General features: G+C 39.2%; 6 protein-coding genes across 6 annotated transcripts; 2 read left to right on the forward strand and 4 right to left on the reverse strand.

Annotated features, from left to right (window-relative positions):
- Positions 1–4131: 4131 nt before the first annotated feature.
- On the forward strand, positions 4132–5305 carry GCK72_003255 (uncharacterized protein; the record flags this gene model as incomplete). The annotated part of the gene is made up of 3 exons (XM_053723919.1): positions 4132–4217; positions 4384–5154; positions 5200–5305. The coding sequence occupies 3 exons, from the start codon at positions 4132–4134 to the stop codon at positions 5303–5305; spliced, it is 963 nt and encodes a 320-aa protein (XP_053592564.1).
- Positions 5306–6274: 969 nt separating this feature from the next.
- GCK72_003256 (uncharacterized protein) lies at positions 6275–7344 on the forward strand (the record flags this gene model as incomplete). The annotated part of the gene is made up of 3 exons (XM_003098607.2): positions 6275–6360; positions 6427–7182; positions 7233–7344. 3 exons carry the CDS (start codon positions 6275–6277, stop codon positions 7342–7344), a joined length of 954 nt encoding a protein of 317 aa, XP_003098655.2.
- A 716-nt stretch (positions 7345–8060) lies between these two features.
- Positions 8061–11291, reverse strand: GCK72_003257 (uncharacterized protein; the record flags this gene model as incomplete). Its single annotated transcript, XM_053723920.1, has 5 exons — positions 8061–8166; positions 8233–9027; positions 10064–10162; positions 10213–10968; positions 11206–11291. 5 exons carry the CDS (start codon positions 11289–11291, stop codon positions 8061–8063), a joined length of 1842 nt encoding a protein of 613 aa, XP_053592565.1.
- Positions 11292–11940: 649 nt separating this feature from the next.
- On the reverse strand, positions 11941–13163 carry GCK72_003258 (uncharacterized protein; the record flags this gene model as incomplete). Its single annotated transcript, XM_053723921.1, has 3 exons — positions 11941–12070; positions 12121–12945; positions 13078–13163. The coding sequence occupies 3 exons, from the start codon at positions 13161–13163 to the stop codon at positions 11941–11943; spliced, it is 1041 nt and encodes a 346-aa protein (XP_053592566.1).
- Positions 13164–13790: 627 nt separating this feature from the next.
- On the reverse strand, positions 13791–18654 carry GCK72_003259 (uncharacterized protein; the record flags this gene model as incomplete). Its single annotated transcript, XM_053723922.1, has 8 exons — positions 13791–13920; positions 13972–14369; positions 15689–15776; positions 15827–16579; positions 16806–16891; positions 17617–17665; positions 17714–18484; positions 18569–18654. 8 exons carry the CDS (start codon positions 18652–18654, stop codon positions 13791–13793), a joined length of 2361 nt encoding a protein of 786 aa, XP_053592567.1.
- A 631-nt stretch (positions 18655–19285) lies between these two features.
- GCK72_003260 (uncharacterized protein) lies at positions 19286–20475 on the reverse strand (the record flags this gene model as incomplete). The annotated part of the gene is made up of 3 exons (XM_053723923.1): positions 19286–19391; positions 19442–20203; positions 20390–20475. The coding sequence occupies 3 exons, from the start codon at positions 20473–20475 to the stop codon at positions 19286–19288; spliced, it is 954 nt and encodes a 317-aa protein (XP_053592568.1).
- Between the last annotated feature and the right edge of the window lie 118 nt (positions 20476–20593).

Raw genomic sequence — 20593 nt, forward strand, 5'->3', positions numbered from 1 at the left:
GCTCTCTGGGTGTTCTCAAACCTGAAAAAGTGGTTTTTTTGAATCTGATACTCAGTACTCTGAGAGTAGTGGTAGGAACTCCTGAACAATGTAAGGGAAGTAACATCAGATGTTCACGTTTCAAATTTCAATAAACTTAAAATCATGTGACTCCAAGACGGGGAGATATAACACAAAGACATTTTTGGTATGACAACACTTTTTTCAAGTGTTGAGAAAGTAACCCACAACAAACTGTTATCATCTGGCTGGACAGTTTTTTCAATTCAACATACTTATCCAGCCTTCTTCTCTCGAATAAAAAACGTTTTGCTTGACTCCAAGGTCATTTAAACCGGAAAAAATCCGAATGAAAAGGGGATATCAAATAGAAGCAAGTTCCCTCTTCAAATGATCTCAAATGGATGGTCTACCCGGAGAGAATCAGAATGCTACCAAAATCTTGTCAGAAGACCATCGGTGCTGATAAACAATATTTTGAATTCGAGAAGTCTTTCTGGATTAAAAAAATAGAAGCAAAGTTTTATCGAAAAATTGCAGAAAATTATGAATCAACCTAATAAATAAATAGAAATTCATAAAACTCACGTTTTTCCGATTAATTTGAGCCAAAGTTGGGCTCCAACAGTCGAAAAATGACGGAAATTGAAAATTTTGATCAATATTTGGATTTTTCAGTTTTTGACCGTAATTTAACAATTAAACAACATAAATTTCATAAATTTCATAAAATTCACAATTTTCTGATCTTTTTTAACTAACATTTGGCTTAAATTGTCGGATATGACCAAAACATCAAATTTTTCGAAAAATTGGTTTTTGACCAAAATTTCTTCTGTTTCAGCTATTTATTGACCGATTTTTGTGATTTTTTGCTTTTTTTCCGATTATTTTAAGCTACAAATCGACTCCAACACTCAAAAACGGCCAAAATAGCAGTAATTGTATCTGGAATAGTATCTGAAATCGGTGATCTGCTCGTTTTTCAGTGGAGCGCAATTGCTGATCCAGGTGTACTGCGAGTTTCTTTTTTTTTTGGCATGTCTTGTTGTTACAAACCAGAGAAAAACTTGTTATTCCTTTTGTTTTCAAAGAATAAGTATTTGATTGAGATCCTCCTGGTGACATTCTAGGCTCTTCTTGCTTCTCGAAATCAGATGTGAGAGGAGGAGGCGTGGCTTATATCTGCGTGAGCGCCAGAGAGCAAACTCTCCCTCATTGCTGTCGCCTTGCATTCTGTCGTCTGCCGCTGATTCTCATTGGAGCGCGATTTCTGGAGACTACGATTCTGAAGGTATGTGACTTTAGATTAGGGAATCTTAGAGGTTGTGAATGCGCTCTATTGATAATTTTACATTCTATGACGTCTTCATGTTTCAGATGGTTATCTACACTGGAGCAAAATTTGCTCCGAAGAAATCGTCAGCTGCAGGAAATCAGGAGGTGAGTAAATTGAGCTCTATTGAGATCTGTGTTATGACATCTACCAATTTTAGAAATCCGTCACACTAATCATGCCACCGTCTCCACCGCCGGCACCGAAAGATTAGGACATTCCGTGGCTCGTAAAAATTCTTATCTGCTTGCTTGTTATCGCCGCTGTTCACAATTTCTGGATTGTCACCCAACATTTCATCGAATTGAACAGCGCCTGTGAGACTCTGGCGGCTCGGTGCAATCTGACCGAGGTCATGTTGAGGGAATGCGTCCGTCTTAACAGATGGCCTGTTTATTTGATTTGAATAAATTCATATTCTGTTGATTTTTTATGTGGCTTTTTCAAGATGAGAGGAACGGAGAGAGCGCAGAGCGTCAGTGCGCGGAGCATTTTTCTAAGAGAGCGAGAACGAGAGTCAAGCGGAGAGCTTAATGAGAGATACATCGAGCTCAGCCTGAAGAGACAGATGGCTTGACAGACATCCGTATGGACAGACGAGCAGACAGACAAGCAGACCACTCTACCAATTATTCCCACTGATGCTTCTGCTTCTTGACTCCTAGACACACAGATATACAATTGGACATTCGGACTAACAGACCCACAGACAGACAGACACCTCATTTCTGCTCTTTGCTGCATATAATTCGGATTCTGATAATTAGTTTAACGTAGTTTGGTCAGTGTAGTTATTGGTCAATGTAGAGAGACATCCGGACATCCGGACAGACAGACAGACATATTCCTCTTGCCAACTTTCCAAATCAGCAATACCCTGTTTTTTTCACACGATTTCAGCTCCATGAGACGTTTAGTGAGGAGTGTGTGGCGACGCAGTGAGGCGACACCGTGCGGCGCTTGCATTAAGGGAGGCGTTCCAAATTTTTTATGGAAAAAGGGCGGAGCTTGTGGCGAGCATAGCTCCCTTTCATTCAATGCTTCCTTTGTCATCATCCACCGGAAGTATGTCAGGTTAAGATAGCATAGGATTCTGGTGGAGATGCTGTTGAATATCTGTTCGGGTGTTGAGGCGGTAATATTTTCTTGGTCAGGGTACCTCTTGGTCAGTGTAACTGTCGACACTCAGGACTTGATCTCCTGATCCCTCATTTCTGCTCTTTGCTGCCTATTACTCATAACCAGGATCTCGAAAATTCGAATGATGATAATTAGTACAAATCATCACGCACATGACTAAACGAGTTTTGCGGAGGATTAAGCTATTTGTACTTTACTGGGGAAAAGAAAGTTGCACTTTTAAAGGTCTAGAGGCGATGTATCTTTTCTTAAAGACGGAAAACATCTCGAAATTGGACACACAGATGGACTCTCAGACACTCCTTCCAGACTGTTACGTTTTTTTTACAGAAACTTAGACAGACGGACACACAGACATACATGTTTTGTCACAAACCACGAAATTGAAATTGTGCTTGTTTTCAAAGAAACAAAACGTAGCCTGATTAAGAATCTCATGGGAAGGGATTGTTGATATCTTGTTATTCAGTATAAATCAGAAATAAGATAAAGTGAGATGAAAATGGGGGGGGGCGGTCTCAAATGTGCCCTTGTAGCTGTCTTATTGGAGCGCGATTGCTAGAAAGACGCGCTCTAATAATAAGTTTTTTTCCAGATAATGCATATCTTTTTCACAGTGAAGTAGATCGCTCTAAAAGATTTTCTAATAGCCGTTTTTGCTTTTTTTTTTTTTGATTTTCAGACAGACAGACAGACACTCGGATATACGGCCAGACAGAGGCACAGACAGACATTCGTCTTTTTCAGTACCTTTACCTCTAAAAGTTTGAAAAAGTATTCAAAAATGTGAAATTCCATTCTTTACTTTTTTCTCTAAGTTTCTTCTCAAACAATTGTTCTAACTAACTATAAAACAAAAAGAGTCCTCATTAGTAGTATTTTGTCTTTATGTGAGCCGCCGATCGCTGTTCTACTCCTATTTCGGAAGTTTCGCTTATAAAAACTTTTGATTTTTATTGAATTATTGATTTTTAAGAAGGTGAGTTTTTTAGTTTTATTGGAAGAGGGAATCATCTCGGATAAGAACAAATCGTGGCCTTAATACGTAAATTAGGTTATCGTCCCGAATGTGACGTCACTCCTAGGCCAAAAACTGGCCTAAAATCACCAAATTCGTCCAGGATACTGAAAAATTTGATTTGAATTCAGCGTGAAAAGAGCTTTGAAATGAGTATAATATCGAAAAAAAAGTTGGTCGCCTAGATATTCGAATTTTGAAAAAGTTAGTCCCCCGTCCAAATTTTGTTTTTTTTTGCAGCGATTTTTCACTATTAATTGATAGGAATGCCATTAAGGTCAGCCATTATCTAATAAGACCTTTCTCCACCGCCACGTCTTCAGGTACACATTTGCTCGTGGGGATTATGACGTCATTAGTACTCTCTCTCCTTTTCACGTTGTCCCCTAGAGGCCTCAATGTATTTGCTAACACGATAAGATCTTCTGGCCTTCACTCCATCAGACCTGCAGACTGTCTATTTATCGATCCAGTCTTCTGTCACTGCACACCATCTGTCCAGAAGCCATTAGCACCTTCCGAATCCCTCGACTTGTCGCATTCCCTCACTCGCTAACGTCTTCAGTCTACAGGCCGTGAGACAGATTTTCTGACTCTCGTTTTTATACCAATTTCAAATTATCGTTTCCTGTTTCAGATGTCCTTGTCAAAACCGTTTCCACTTCTCCGTCTACCCAGAGTGCCTCTTCTAAACGTTTTCAAGTGCATTGGCGTTCAGGAACAGTGAGTTTTTTTCATAGTTTTGTAGATTAGGACTAGGGTTACATTATCGTAATTGACAACATTTTGATAGCTCTGCTTAAAGTAATACTTAAAGTCGCCGCATAATAAGCGGAACCAGTATGAAGAACTTATCAACTTTAAAAATGATTACCCAGACCATTTTTAGATTCTACCTCTCGATATGCTCAAGCAAAGCAAAATATGCTCTCAAGTTCTACACCAGTATACAGAAGTTCTCAGTGACTTTTCATCTTACGAATATCTTTGCGTTTTCCCTGAAAGCCGAGAATTCTGACGATGAATTCGAGATAGACGTTCAAACTCACACTGACATTTTTGCGTCACTGTGGCTATTTTTGAGCAGTGTTGACGTTAAAGCAACTTCAGGGACTTCATTCGGAAAAAATGTGAAACGACTTGTCTTGTTTTTGGCGGACGTGTTTAACAGTCCTGCAATTTCTTTGAAATTTGTAGGGAGACCTCAGGACTTTGTGACAGGATGCATTAACTTTATTCATTCTCTGAAGATGAACATTCATTATTTGAAGATCCACTCCGCAGAAGATGAAGACGAAAATGTGACACTTGTTATGAATAGTTGTAGAGAAGCTTCTGAAGTCCATCTGAGATGTTCAACGACTCCAAGATTTGACTATTTTAACAAGTGTCTATTCCCAATGTTCCGCCTTAAAAAGCTAAGAATTGACTATGCGGAGTGGGTATCCACGTGGCACCTAACTAATTTATTCATCAATTGCAAACATCTCGATCTTTACAAATGTTCGACAGTCCATATCAATATCAATCAATTCCTCAAAGAATGGATGAACGGGTTTTCTCAGTTGAAATTCGCCAGGCTGACATTTTCTGACTCCATGGCTGATATAATGGAGGGGATACCATCGAAGCTTGTGTCGACTAGAAGGACGCGGTGGGCGTGAGTTGTATCTGGATGAGCCTTGTTTTAACTTGTTATTTTCAGACAACACTTCAGTGAAGTGCCTCGCATCAAGCAACAAAAAACTAGAGCTCACGTCTATGTTATTAAGGGTGATTATACTATTGTGATTACTGATTCTCTGCAATAATGGGAATTTGTTTTATATTGAACGTAAATTAAATTTACTCGATTTTCTTCGAACATCTCCCACATTCCTATGAAATTTTTAAAATAAATATTTTTCTGGACTTCAAACACCTACAGACCGAATTCCTGACGGACATAATCTTATAAGACCATCGGGGATTTTGATGTCATTTGCCCTCTCCCTCTCTCTTGTCTCCTTTGAGACCTCAACAATTGTATTTGCTAACACGATAAGGTCTGCTGACCTACCTCCATCTGAGCAGTCCACTGTCTATTTATCGATCCTCAATCCACTCTGTCTCTCCCACGGTGACGTCTTCTGTCACTGTCCACCATCATAATATTACGGTAACTCTCGCTTCCAGCAATGTCGTCATTTTGTGGTGTGATTCTCCACGATGACCGAGTTGGCGGATCCTAGGCCAAAAACTGGGCTAAAATCACCAAATTCGTCCAAGATACTGAAAAATTTGAATTCAGCGTGAAAAGAGCTTTGAAATGAGTATAATATCGAAAAAAAAGTTGGTGGCCTAGAAATCCAAATTTTGAAAAAGTTAGTCCCCCGTCCAAATTTTGTTGTTTTTTGCTGCGATTTTTCACTATTATTTGATAGGACTGCCATTGGGGTCACGTCTTCAGGTACACATTCTGCTCGTGGGGATTATGACGTCATTAGTACTCTCTTTCCTTTTTACGTTGTCTCCTTCTGCGTCCTCAATCAATGTATTTGCTGACACGATAAGATTTGCTGACACGATAAGATTTGCTGACCTTCACTCCATCAGACCTCTCCACTGTCTATTTATCAATCCCGTCTTCTGTCACTGCACACCATCTGTCCAGACGTCATTAGCACCTTCCGAAGCCCTCCTCCTCGCAGCATTCTCTCATTTTCTAACGTCTTTAGAACGGGATTCTTGTTTATATAACGCATTCAAATCATTGTTACCAGTCGTATTACCTGTTTCAGATGTCCTTGTCAGAACCGTTTCCACTTCTCCGTCTCCCCAGATTGCCTCTTTTCAAAGTTTTCAACGACATCTGCGTTCGGGAACAGTGAGTTTTTTTCATAATTATCATCGTTTTATCAACTTTAAAACCGATAACCTAGACCATTTTCAGATTCTACATCTCGATATGCTCGAGCAAAGCAAAATATGCTATCAAATTCTACAACGAAAAACAAAAGTTCTCTGTGACTTTTCGTTTTACGGATACCTTCGCGTTTTCCCTGAAAACCGGTCACAATAAATTTTGGATAGACGTCCAAACTATTACTCCAACTTTTGGGTCAATGGGGATTTTTTTGAGCAGTGTTGACGTTGAAGCACCGCCAAATGTGCAACGACTTCTCTTGTTTTTGTCTGATGTGTTTAACACTCCTGCAATCAGACTAGTTTTCGAAGAAAAACCTCATGACTTTGTGTCAGGATTTATTAACTTCATTCATTCTATGAAGCTAAAAATTTATTATTTGGAGATTAAGTCAAATGACGGGGAAAGTGTGGAATATATTCTGGACAATTGTAGACAAGGCTTTTCTAAAATCTACCTGAACTGTCCAATGCTTCACACAGAATTCGAATATCTGAACAAGCCTTTGGCCCCAAAGTTCAGTCTCGATGAGCTAGCAATTAGCTATGCGGGATGGGTGACCACATGGCATTTAACCAAATTATTCATTAATTGCAAATATGTCAAACTTGATAGATGCAACCCAAGAAATATTAACGTTAAGCAATTCATTCAAAAATGGAATGACGGATATTCTCAATTGAAATTCGCTAGGCTGGCATTTAATCATGTTGACTTCTCTTTCGCTGATATCATGAGAGGGATACCATCGACAATTGTGTCGACCGAAGAGATGGGGTTGGAGTAAGTTCTACTTGGAATACTGTAGATTTGGTGCAATCTTTCATTTTCAGATTAAGTCCATTCAACAATACAGTTTATCGTATTCAACAACAAAAAACTGGACGAGAAGTATATGTTTTTAGTAATCAAGATTATATTGGGCTTACTGATTCTCTGCAATAATGGAAACTTGTTTTTATTAAAGTTTCGCAAATGTACTCAATGTCTCTTTTAATTGAATTCTTCCACCCACACATTTTCTGTCTGGATCCGTCTCAGCAGAGGCGAGAGCTTATCTTTCATCATTCAATAAATGTTTAATTACCCAAATTTGAAGTTCTATTCATTTTTGTCAGTATTGGATCACCTAGCGATTTTTAGCAAATAAATATGTGATAACGTTTCTTCCTGGAAGTCTTGAGACTAACATCCGGATTCCGGACATACCGACTGACTTGATGTTTTTTGAGATTTTTTGAAGTTTTTTGCAGCAAAGATATCAGTTTTTACCAAAAAACATAATTTATTACAAAGGACGCACACAAATAGTCGAAATTGGAAAAATTGGACATCCAGACTGTCAGGAACACAGTCAGACATCAAGAAATCGCGATTTTAGCGAATTTTGAGGCATCTGGACACTCGGACACCCAGAAAACACAAATGGACAATCTGGACTCAAAATTGTTCTAAAAATCTGTTTTTTGGCTGGCTTCGGGATATCAGGACAGCCGGAAATCAATATTTGAAAGAATTCCTAGACATCCGGTCATCAGACAGACAATCCGGACTGAAAACTGTCCAAAAAAGTCAATTTTCGAGCAATTTCCACTTTCTCAATTAAGGTAATTGGTGTTAATTGAATAATAACGTTTATTACAGTTAAAAACATTGTTTAATCACAATTCAAAATCAGTAGTCAATGTTATAAATCGATGCCAGTAGACGAGCGCCTTCACTCCAGTTTTTTGTTGGGTTATCAGATAAGAAGCGTGGTTGAGCACTCTGAAATAAGAACAACAATTTTCTATATTTCTAGATCGGCGGACATCCGGACATCCGGACACACACCTGTCATCCACCACGGCTCGCTGCAACCTTATTGCAGGTACCCCTGTCATAATACCAGCCAATGATAGGGAAGGTGAATAGCATTGCAACTCGGCGTACTGTAATCGAGAGGGCGTGGTTATCCATTTTTTGAAAAACAGGTTTAATTGAAGATTACTCGAGGTGCAATCGAGAAGTGTTAGTCGTTTGCAATTAATGAATAAATTGGTTAAGTGCCAAGTGGTTACCCATTCCGCATGGTTAATTCTAAGAATTTCCATTTTAAATTTCGGAGTGAGACACCTATTTGGGTACTCAAATCTTGAAGTCGTGAGACATCCCAGGTGGACTTCTGAGACGTGTCTCGCATGGTCCATAACAAATTCCACGACTTTATCTTCCCCATTTTTCGAGTTGATTTTCAACTTGTGAATTTTTAGATTCTGGGAATTCATGAATTCAATGAATCCTGTCACAAAAACATCCCGTCTATCCTTAAACTTTAGGGATACCGCTGGATTATGGAAATCATCGATTAAAAAGAGCAGAAATAACTTCACATCATTCTCAAATCGCGTCCAAGAGGTGGAGGTGGGTACTGTAGAGTTGGTTACTGTAGAAACTCTCAAAAATGTGAATAGTGACTTGAAAAGGTCTTTGTGAGTCTTCACGTCCAACTTTATATTCTGGCCAGGACCGGTTCCAAGGGAAAATGTAAAATTTTCTTGAAAGTAGAAGGTGGTTGAATACTTGAATCTCTTTGTGTAGGCCTTGATAGTGTTTTTAGCTTTGGTGGAGCAGATGGAGAGGTTGAAGCTGGAAATGAAAATTTTGTAGTTGACAACCTTATGATAGCTCCACCCACTTTTGAGTTATGCGCCTTTACAAGATTCAGTGACCAAAAAAGTTACACTGACAAAAAGTTACACTGACAAAAAATTACATTGACCAACAGTAGAAAAATTTATTTTCTTCGAAACTCTGGGAGTTATTCGCCTTTAAAGAGGAATTTGCCGCGTTTTCATCAAAGTTTCATTGGAAGCGCTTATCTCGAAAGTGGCAGGACAGCCAAAATATTGTTAACAATAAAAATAAAGCAAATAAAATTTTACACATTTTTCTAGTTATCAGTTATTTTCTAGCTCCTCCCACTTTTGACATATGGGCTTTTAAAGATGACTAATGTATATTTACTGTAGTGGCGGTGTGGATTTGCTGATTTTTTTAGTTACCGGTGATTTAAACGGTTTTTATGCATTTTGTAGGTCGAAATTAGCAGATTTGAATTTTTTCAACAAAATCTGGCGTGTCTTTGACGCGTTTTTTTCGATCTGCTTTCCGTGTATATTTACAGTGTAGATTTATTTTTAATAAGGTTTCAACACATTTTTTACACTTTTAAATGTTCAAATCTTGCAATTTTGATTTTAAAAAATCAATAAAAAAGGCCTCTAAACACTTCTGGCGCGCCTTTGACGCGAGAAATTTTCGGTACAAAATATTGTAGTTTTGTCAGTGTGATTTGGTCAGTGTATCTCAAAAGTGGGCAGAGCTATCAAAAAGTTAAACATACTGTTCTGGAAGTCCTAAGAAGTCCAAACATTCAAATATAGGCAGACTGGGTAGACGAAGAAGGGGAAACGATCGGGACATCTGGAAAATGAGGTTCTGGTTAAATAGCTTTTTTAAAAAATTTTACTTCCGACTTCCCAACAGAAATGCAAGGAAAAATGGTCTAAAAGGACAGAAAATAGGCTTTTCTTCAGCCAAAAACTAATTTGCCACTGATTTTCGCGAATTTTATGAACTTTTTCTGGGAGTTTTTGAATCTTTGCGAAATTCCCATTATTACATAGAATCAGAAATCACAATGGTACGATCATTTGTAAAAACATAGGCTTCCCGTCCAGTTTTTTGTTGTTCGATGCGATAAACTCTATGGATGTATAGCCTGAAAATGAGATATTGGACCAAAGCTACAGTATTCCAAATAAAACATACCCCCACAGCGTTATTCTCAGCGACACATTTCTCCATGTTATCCCTCTCATAATACCAGACATGAAGAAGTTATCATCAAATGTGAGACTGGCCCATCTCAATTGAGAAGACCCGTTCGCCCATTCTTTGATGAATTGATTGACGTCGATATGGACTGTCGAACATTTGCAAAGTACCAGATGTTTGCAATTGATGAATAAATTAGTTAGGTGCCACGTGGTCACCCATTCCGCATAGTTAATTGTTAGCTTGTCAAAATTGAACTTTGGGATCAAAGGCTTGTTCTGATAGACAAATCCAGTAGTCGTTGGGATTTCCAGATGTACTTCAGAAGCGTCCCTACGGTTATCCAGAACAAATTCCACAATTTTATCGTCCTTTTTTTCAGACTTGATTTTCAAACTTTGAATTTTCAGCTTCAGAGAATGAACGAAGCAAATGAGTTCTATCACAAAGTACTGAGGTCTTTCTTCGAAATTCAGACTAATTGCAGGAATATTAAACACGTCCACCAAAACCAAAAGAAGTCGTTTCACATTTTTTTCGCACGAGGTCCCTGAGCTCGCTGCAACGCTGCTCAAAACTGTCCAGGTGGCTAAAAAAATGGTTTGGACGTCTATCAGATGTTCACTGTACGTGGTTTTCAGGGAGAACGCAAAGGTTTCCTTAAAATGAAAAGTCACAGAGAACTTTTGTCTATCGTTGTAGAACTTGATAGCATATTTTGCTTTGCTCGAGCATATTGAGAGGTAGAATCTGGAAATGGTATGGGTCATCAGTTACCAAGTTGATAACTTCTTACTATGCGAATTGAAACACTAGAGTTACACTGACCAAACTACATTGAACAATTTTCATGATCTTTCCAAACGCTTCATAGCTTTTTCAAAGAGGGTATCTCAAAAGTGGGCGGAGCTATCAAATAGTTGTCAACTACAATAATGCAGCCCTAGTTCTAATCTACAAAACGATGGTCATTATGAAAAAACTCACTGTTCCCGAACGCCGATGCCATTGAAAACTTTGAAAAGAGGCAATCTGGGTAGACGGAGTAGTGGAAACGGTTTTGACAAGGACATCTGAAACAGGGAACAATTTTTGATAACTGTTATGAAAAACAAGAGTCAGAAAAAATGTCTCACGTCTTTGAAAACTGAAGACATTAGCAAATGAGGGAATGCGACGAGAAGGGATTCGGAAGGTGCTAATGACGTCCGGACAGATGGTGTTCAGTGGGAAAAGGTGTGAACGTGGGAGGGACACTAATTGTAGCTCGATAAATAGACAGTGGAGAGCTCTGGTGGATTAGATATAATCTGCAGATCGTATCGGGCTTGAAAACACATTGAGCTCTCAAGGAGACAACATGAAAAGGAGAGAGAGTGCTAATGACGTCATAACGCCCGCGAGCAGAATGTGTAACTGAAGAAGTGACAGTGGAGAAGGGCCCCTATAAGGCTGTCTGTCCCTTAGGAATCTGGACTGTAGGTTAATGTTGCTGGCTAGATTTCCAGAAAGAGACTTGACCACAATGTTATTTTGAAAATTGCACTTTTTTCGCTAAAAATCGCTGGTTGGGGGAGAATATATATAAAACCTCAAATTTGGGTAATTAAGTCTTCATTGAAAGATAAAAGATAAGCAATCGCCTCTGCTTTTTTATTGGGCAGATGCGGAGCCAAACAGAAAATGTATGAGTGAAAGAAGGAATGATTCAAGATTGAAATTCTATGGATAATTCGGATAGGCAAGGCGAGAATCAGTAATCCCAATAGCACGACAATTACTGAAGACATGCGCTTCCCGTCCAGTTTTTTGTTGTCGGATGCGATAAACTTTAGTGTCTAATAGTCCAAATCTGAAAATGAGAGATTACATCAAAGCTACAGTATTCCAAATAGAACTTACTCCCACCCCATCTCTTTGGTCGGCAAAATTGTCGATGGTATCGTCTTCATAATATCAGCCAAATATTTGGACCCGTAACATCGGTCAACACGAGGCAGCCGAGTCCCTAGCCAGTCACTCTCCACGAGACGCATCCTAGTTTGATCATGACCAAATGTTAGACGGGCGTATTTCAACTGAGAACATCCGTAAATCCATTCGTAGATGAATTGCTTCACGAGACTACCTTCGCGGCATTCATCAAGTATGAGATGTTTGCAATTAATGAAGAATGTGGTTAAGTGCCACGTGGTCACCCATTCCGCATTTTTAATTGTTAGCTTATCGACACTGAACTTTGGGGTCAAAGGCATGTTCTCATACTCAAATCCTGGAGTCATTGGACAATCCAGGTGGATTTCGGAGAAGCCTTCTCGACAAGTATCAAGAACAAATTCCATATCTTCCCCATTTTTTGATTTGATCTTCAAGCTGTGAACTTTCAGCTTTATAGACTGAATGTAATTAATGAATCCCGTCACAATTTCATGACGTCTCTCTTCGAAAACTAGACAAATTGCAGGAATATTAAACACGTCCACCAACACCAAAAGAAGTCGTTTCACTTTTTTTTCGAACCAGTTCCCTGAGCTCGCTTCAACGCTGCTCAAAACTGTCCAGGTGGCTCCAAAAATGGGTCGGACGTCTATCAGATGTTCCCTGTGCATGGTTTTCAGGGAGAACGCAAAGGTTTTCTTAAAATGGAAAGTCACTGAGAACTTTAGTCTGTCGTTGTAGAACTTGATAGCATATTTTGCTTTGCTCGAGCATATCGATATGTAGAATCTGAAAACGGTCTAGTTTATTAGTTTTAAAGTTGATAACTTTTTATTAGTTTCGTCTACTATGCGAATTTAAGCATTAGAGTTACGTTGACCAAACTACACTGACCAAACTACACAATAATGAAAAACTCACCGTTCCTGAACGCCGATGCCGTTGAGAACTTTGAAAAGAGGCAATCTGGGTAGTCGGAGAAGTGGAAACGGTTTTGACAGGGACATCTGAAACAGGGAACAATGATTTGAATGAGTTATATAAACAGGAGTCAGAAAAAGTGTATCACGTCCTGAAGACGTTAGCAAATGATGGAATGCGACAAGGAGGGATTCGGAAGGTGCTAATGACGTCCGGACAGATGGTGTGCAAGGACAGAAGACGGGCCGTGGAAGAGACACTAATTGTAGCTCGATAAATAGACAGTGGAGAGCTCTGGTGGATTAGATATAATCTGCAGATCGTATCGGGCTTGAAAACACATTGAGGTCTCAAGGAGACAACGTGAAAAAAGAGATAATGACGTCATAACGCCCACGAGCTGACTGTGTAGCTGAAGACGTGACGGTGGAGAAGGGCCCTATAAGATAATGGCTGTCTGTCCCTTAGGAATCTGGACTGTAGGCTAATGTTGTTGACTAGACTTCCAGAAAGAAAGTTTATCACACATTTATTTGCTAGTTGGGCGTAAATTCTCTATCTGGGTGATGCCAAACTGACCAAAATATATAAAACCTCAAATTTGGGTAATTAAGTCTTCATTGAAAGATAAAAGATGGCGGAGCCAGACAGAAAATGAGTGGGTGAAAGAATTAAAATAAAACATATGGAAAGAATGACTCAAGATTGAAATTCTATGGATAATTCGGATAGGCGAGGGGAGAATCAGTAATCCCAATAGTACGATGATCACTAAAGACATTGGCTTCCCGTCCAGTGTTTTGTTGTCGGATGCGATAAACTTTAGTGTCTAATAGTCCAAATCTGAAAATGAGAAATTGCACCAAAGCTACAGTATTCCAAAATAGAACTTACTCCCACCCCATTTCTTTGGTCGGCAAAATTGTCGATGGTATCGTCTTCATAATATCAGCCAAATATTTGGACCCGTAACATCGGTCAACACGAGGCAGCCGAGTCCCTAGCCAGTCACTCTCCACGAGACGCATTTTAGTTTGATCATGACCAAATGTTAGACGGGCGTATTTCAATTGAGAACATCCGTAAATCCATTCGTAGATTAATTGTAGATTAGTTAGCTTATCGACACTAAACTTTGGGAATAGCGACTTGTTCAGATACTTAAATCTTGTAGTCCCTGGACAATCCAGGTGGATTTCGGAGAAGCCTTCTCTACAATTATCAAGAACAAATTCCATATCTTCAGCTTTTTTTGACTCGATCTTCAAACTTTGGATTTTCAGTTTTATAGACTGAATGTAATTAATGAATCCTGACACAAAGTCATGACATGCCCTTTCGAAAACTAGATGAATTTTAGGAGTGTTAAACACGTCCACCAAAAACACGAGAAGTAGTTTCACATTTGTCGGTGCTTTAACGCGGCCCAAAACTGTCCACATTGACATAAAAATGGGTTGGACGTTTATCAAAAATGTGCTTGTAGTGGTTTTTAAGGAAAGCATTAAGATATCCTTAAAATGGAAAGTCACTGAGAACTTATGTCTTTCGTTGTAAAACTTGAGAGCATATTTTGCTTTGCTCGAGCATATTGAGATGTAGAATCTGAAAATGGTCTAGTTTATTAGTTTTAAAGTTGATAACTTCTTATTAGTTCCGTCTACTATGCGAATTTAAGCATTAGAGTTACGTTGACCAAACTACATTGAACAATTTTCATGCGCTTTAGCTTTTTTCAAATAGTGTATCTCAAAAATGGGCGGAGCTAGCGCTAATCTACAAAACTATGACTACACTGACCAAACTACACTGAAAAAACTACACAATAATGAAAAACTCACCGTTCCTGAACGCCGATGCCGTTGAAAACTTTGAAAAGAGGCAATCTGGGTAGACGGAGAAGTGGAAACGGTTTTTACAAGGACATCTGAAACAGGGAACAATTATAGATGTAAAAAACAAGAGTCAGAAAAAGTGTCACTGCCTGAAGAATGAAGACGTTGGCAAATGAGGGAATGCGACGAGTCGAGGGATTCGGAAGGTGCTAATAGCGTCCGGACAGATGGTGTGCAGTGACAGAGAATGTGCCCGTGGGAGGGACACTTTTTGAGGCTCGATAAATAGACAGTGGACAGCTCTGATGGAGTGGAGTGGTCAGAAGGTCTTATCGTGTAAGAAAATACGTTTGCTGAGGTCTCAAGGAGACAACGTGAAAATAAGGGAGTGCCAATGACGTCATAATCCCACGAGCAGAATGTGTAGCTAAAGACGTAACGGTGGAGAAAGGTCTTGTATGATAATGGTCGTCTGTCTGTCAGGAAACCGTTTGTACGTCAGAAATGCTCTAGTTGGGTGCCCTGTCCCAAACTGACCAAAATATATAGAACCTCAAAATAAACATTTATTGAAAGATAGAAGATTAGCTCTTACCTCTGCTTTTATATTGGACAGAAGCGGAGCCAAACAGAAAATGTGTGGGTGAAAGAATTAAAATAAAACAGATAGAAAAAATGAATCAAGACTGAATGCTTATGAATCATTTGGATGGGAGTACATCGAGTGAATTCGCAAAGTTTCATTTGAAACAAATTATTGCAGGATCAGTAATCACGATATAATTTCGATCACTATAAACATTGGCTTCCCGTCCAGTTTTTTGTTGTTTGATGCGATAAACTGTATTGTTGATTGTTCTAAATCTGAAAATAAGAAATTGCACCAAAGCTACAGTATCCCAAAGAGAACTTACTCCCGCCCCATCTCTTCGACCGGTACAACTGTCGATGGTATCCCTCTCATAATATCTGCCAAGGAGAAGTCAACGTTACTAAATGTGAGACAGGCGTGGTTCAGTTGAGAATATCCGTATTTCCATTCTTGAATGAATTGCTTAACGTTAATATTTCTTGGGTTGCATCTATCAAGTTTGACATATTTGCAATTCATGAATAACTTGGTTAAGTGCCTTGTGGTCACCCATCCCGCATAGTTGATTTCTAGCACATCGAGATTGAACTTTGGAAGCAAGGGCTTATTCAGATACTCGAATAATGTAGTCATTGGACAATTTAGGTGGAGTTCAGAAAAGCCCTCTCTACAATTGTCCAGAATAAATTCCACATCTTTTTCGTTATTTGACTTAATCTTCAAACGATGAATGTTCAGTTTCACAGACTGAATGAAGTTAATAAATCCTGACACAAAGTCATGAGGTCTCTCTTCGAAATTCAGAGAAATTGCAGGAGTATTAAACACGTCCACCAAAAACATGAGAAGTCGTTTCACATTTGTCGGGGCTTCAGCGTAAACGCTGCTCAAAAATGTCCACATTGATCCGAAAATGGGAATGTGAGTTTGGAAGTCTATCCAAAATTTATGGTGACCGGTTTTCAGGGAAAACGCAAAAGTATCCGTGAAATTAAAATTTACTGAGAACTTCTGTCTTTCGTTGTAGAACTTGATGGCATATTTTGCTTTGCTTGAGCATATTGAGAGGTAGAATCTGAAAACGGTCTGGGCTATCAGTTTTAAAGTTAATAACTTCTTACTAGCTCCACCCACTATGCGACTTTAAACATTATAGTTACACTAACCAAACTACATTGAACAATTTTTATGCGTTTTAGCTTTTTTCAAATAGTGTATCTCAAAAATGGGCGGAGCTAGCGCTAATCTACAAACACTGACCAAACTAAACTGACCAAACTACACAATAATGAAAAACTCACCGTTCCTGAACGCCGATGTCGTTGAAAACTTTGAAAAGAGGTAATCTCGGTAGACGGAGAAGTGGAAACGGTTTTGACTGGGACATCTGAAACAGGGAACAATTATTGATATTGGCAGAGCAATTTCGTTACAACTGCGCCCCGCCGCAAACGAGACAGTATCGGCGAAAGACGCAGAGTTTTTCCTGGCGCGAAACAGATTTTCACCATTTTTGATCTGTTTTCACAGGTTTTAATTAAAAATTTGCAAAAAAAAAGTGTCACTGTCTGAATGAAGACGTTAGCAAATGATGAAATGCGAGGAGGGATTCGGAAGGTGCTAATAGCGTCCGGACAGATGGTGTGCAGTGACCGAAGACGGGCTCAATAAATAGACAGTGGACAGCTCTGGTGGAGTACTTGTGAGGGACCGTGGGAGAGACACTATTTGAGGTAGTGACTTCGATCAACAGACAGTGGACTGCTCTGGTGGGTTAGTATCTGCAGATCTTATCGTGTTAGAAAATACAACGATTGAGATCACTCGAACAAATCTTTCAAGCAGATGTAGCTCTTTGGCAGTGTATGTCTTCGTCAGCGTATGTTTCAGTCAGTGTAACTCTAGGCTCCTCAGGACTTGAGTGGGAGGCGGAAAGCCGCCCAACGTATGTCAGGAATCCGGATTTCGATATGTGTGGATTATCTTGTTTGCTAAACTTCGAGAAATAAGCTTTATTACACATTTATTTGCAAAACTTCAATGAAAAAATGCTCATTATTACAAAGAATCAGTGATCACAAAAGAATTATAATAACTATGAACATAGGCTACCCGTCCAGATTTTTGTTGTTGGATGCGATAAACTGTATTGATGGATCGTCTGAAAATGAGAGAGGAACAAATTTACAGTACTCCAAATAAAACTTACCCCCGCCCCAACTCTTCGGTCGGCACAACAGTCGATGGTATCCCTCTCATAATATCAGCCATGGAGAGGTCAACTTTGAATGTCAGCCAAGCGTGTTTCAACTGAGATGGCCCATTCATCCATTTTTTGATGAATTGATTGACTTTGATATGGCCTGTCGAACAATTGTGAAGTACGAGATGTTTGCAATTGATGAATAAATTAGTTAGCTGCCCCGTGGTCACCCATTCCGCATAGTCCATTGTTAGCTTGTCTAGGTTGAACTTTGAGATCAAAGACTTGTTCAGATACTTGAATCTTGTAGTCACTGGGCATTCCAGATAAACTTCAGGCGTGTTTCTACAATTATCCAGAACAAATTCCACAATTTCATCTTCCCCTTTTTTAGACATGATGTCCAAACGTTGTATGTTCAGCTTCTGTGAATGAATGTAGTTAATGAATCCTGTCACAATTTCATGACGTCTCTTTTCGAAATTCAGACAAATTGCAGGAGTATTAAACACGTCCACCAAAAACAAAAGAAGCCGTTTCGCGTTATTTTCAGATGGGGGCTTTGAGCTTGTCTCAATGCTGCTCAAAAATCGCCAGAGTGATCTAAAAATAGCAGTGTGAGTTTTGGCGTTTATCTGGAATTCATCGTCAGAATTGGCGGTGCTCATGTAAAACGTAAAGTTGTTTGTAAAATGAAAAGCCACAAAGAACTTCTGTCTACTGGGGTAGAACTTGATGGCATATTTTGCTTTGCTCGAGCATATTGAGAGGTAGAATCTGAAAATGGTCTCAGTCATCAGTTTTAAAGTTGATAACTAGTTCAAATCAACAAAACTATGCCAATTACGAAAAAAAACTCACTGTTCCTGAAGACCGATGCAGTCGAAAACTTTGAAAAGAGGCAATCTGGGTAGACGGAGAAGTGGAAACGGTTTTGACAAGGACATCTGAAACAGGGAACAATAATTTGAAATTATTATAAAAACAAGAGTCAGAAAAAGTGCTACTGTCTGAAGAATGAAGACGTTAGCAAATGAGGGAATGCGACGAGGAGGGATTCGGAAGGTGCTAATGACGTCTGGACAGATGGTGTACAGTGACAGAAGACGGAATCGATAAATGGACAGTGGACAGCTCTGATAGAGTAGAGTGGTGAGCAGGCTTTTATCGTGTTAGAAAATACATAGACGCCTCAAGGAGACAACATGAAAAAAAGAGACTGCTAATGACGTCATAATTCCCCCGAGCAGAATGTGTAGCTGAAGACGTGACAGTGAAGAAAGGTCTTATACGATAATGGCCGTCTGTCCGTCAGGAATCTGTTTGTCCGTCAGAAATGCTCTAGTTGGGTGCCCTGTCCCAAACTGATCAAAATATATAGAACCTCAAATTTGGATAATTAAACCTTCATTGAAAAAGAAGTGATAAGCTCTTGCCTATACTTTTATACTGGGCAGAGGCGGACCCAGACAGAAAATGTGAGAGTGACAGACTTCAATTAAAACATATGAACATATGATTCAAGGCAGAAAGCATATGAGTCATTGGGATGCGAATTTATATTGAAACCAATTCCCATTATTGCAAAGAATCCGTGATCAAAATAGTACGATCATACTGAATAACATAGGCTCGAGCTCCAGTTTTTCGTTGCTTGATGCGAATCGCTCTTCTGGCGTATCGTCTGAAAATCACATGATGAAACTGAACTACCGTAATCCAAATAAAACTCACGCCCACCGCGTGCCTCTAGTCGACACACGTTTTGATCGTATTCCCTCCAGTACGTTAATCAAGTGAGGATCTACAAATGTCAATGCCAGACAAGCGTATTTCAACGGAGAAGACCCCTTTCTCCATTCTTTGAGGAATAGGTCTACTTTGATATAGTCTGTCGAAAGATTGTCAAGTACTAGTCGTTTGCAATTAATGAATAATATAGTTAAGTGGTATGTGGTCACCCATTCTGCATGGACAATTGTCACCTTATTGAGGCTGGGCTTTGAGGATTTGTTTAGATACTTGATTCCTGGAATCGTTGGACAATCTAGGTAGATTTTAGATGAAACATCTCTATAATTGTCCAAAATATGTTCCACATCTTCTTCTTTTATTCCCTTGATATTCAAACTATTGATCTTCAGCTTCAGAGAATGAATGTAGTTAATGAATCCGGTCACAAAGTCATGACGTGTCACTTCGAAACCTAGACAAATTGTAGGAGTATTGAACACGTCCAACAAAAACAACAGAAGTCGTTTCACATTTTTTTCGAGCGGAGTCCCTGAGACGTCAACGCTGCTCAAAAATCGCCAGATTGACCCAAAAATAACAGTGTCTGTTTGAACGTGTATCTGGAATTTATCGTCAGAATTCTCGGCTTTCAGGAAAAACGTAAAGTTATTCGTAAAATAAAAAGTCACTGAGAACTTCCGTATACTGGTGTAGAACTTGATAGAATATTTTGCTTTGCTCGAGCATATTGAGAGGTAGAATCTGAAAAAAATCTGGGTTACACTGACCAAAGTACACTACATTAAACAATTTTTATGTTCCGTTGATATGCGCTATAGCTTTTTTCAAAGAGTGTATCTTAAATGTGGGCGGAGCTATCAAAATGTGGTCAACTGCTTAATTAGTTCTAATCTACAAAACTATAATAATTATGAAAAAAAAACTCACTGTTCCTGAACGCCCATGCAGTCAAAAACTTCAAGAAGAGGCAATCTGGGTAGACGTAAAAGTGGAAACGGTTTTGAGAAGGACATCTGCAACAGGGAACCATAATTTGAAATAGTTATAAGAACAAGAGTCTGGAAAACTGTCTCACGTCCTGAAGACTGAAGACGTTAGCAAATGAGGAAATACAATGAGAAGGGATTCGGA

The sequence above is a fragment of the Caenorhabditis remanei genome, chromosome I (assembly GCF_010183535.1).
Source record: "Caenorhabditis remanei strain PX506 chromosome I, whole genome shotgun sequence".
In the NCBI taxonomy this organism is placed as follows: Eukaryota; Metazoa; Nematoda; class Chromadorea; order Rhabditida; family Rhabditidae; genus Caenorhabditis; species Caenorhabditis remanei.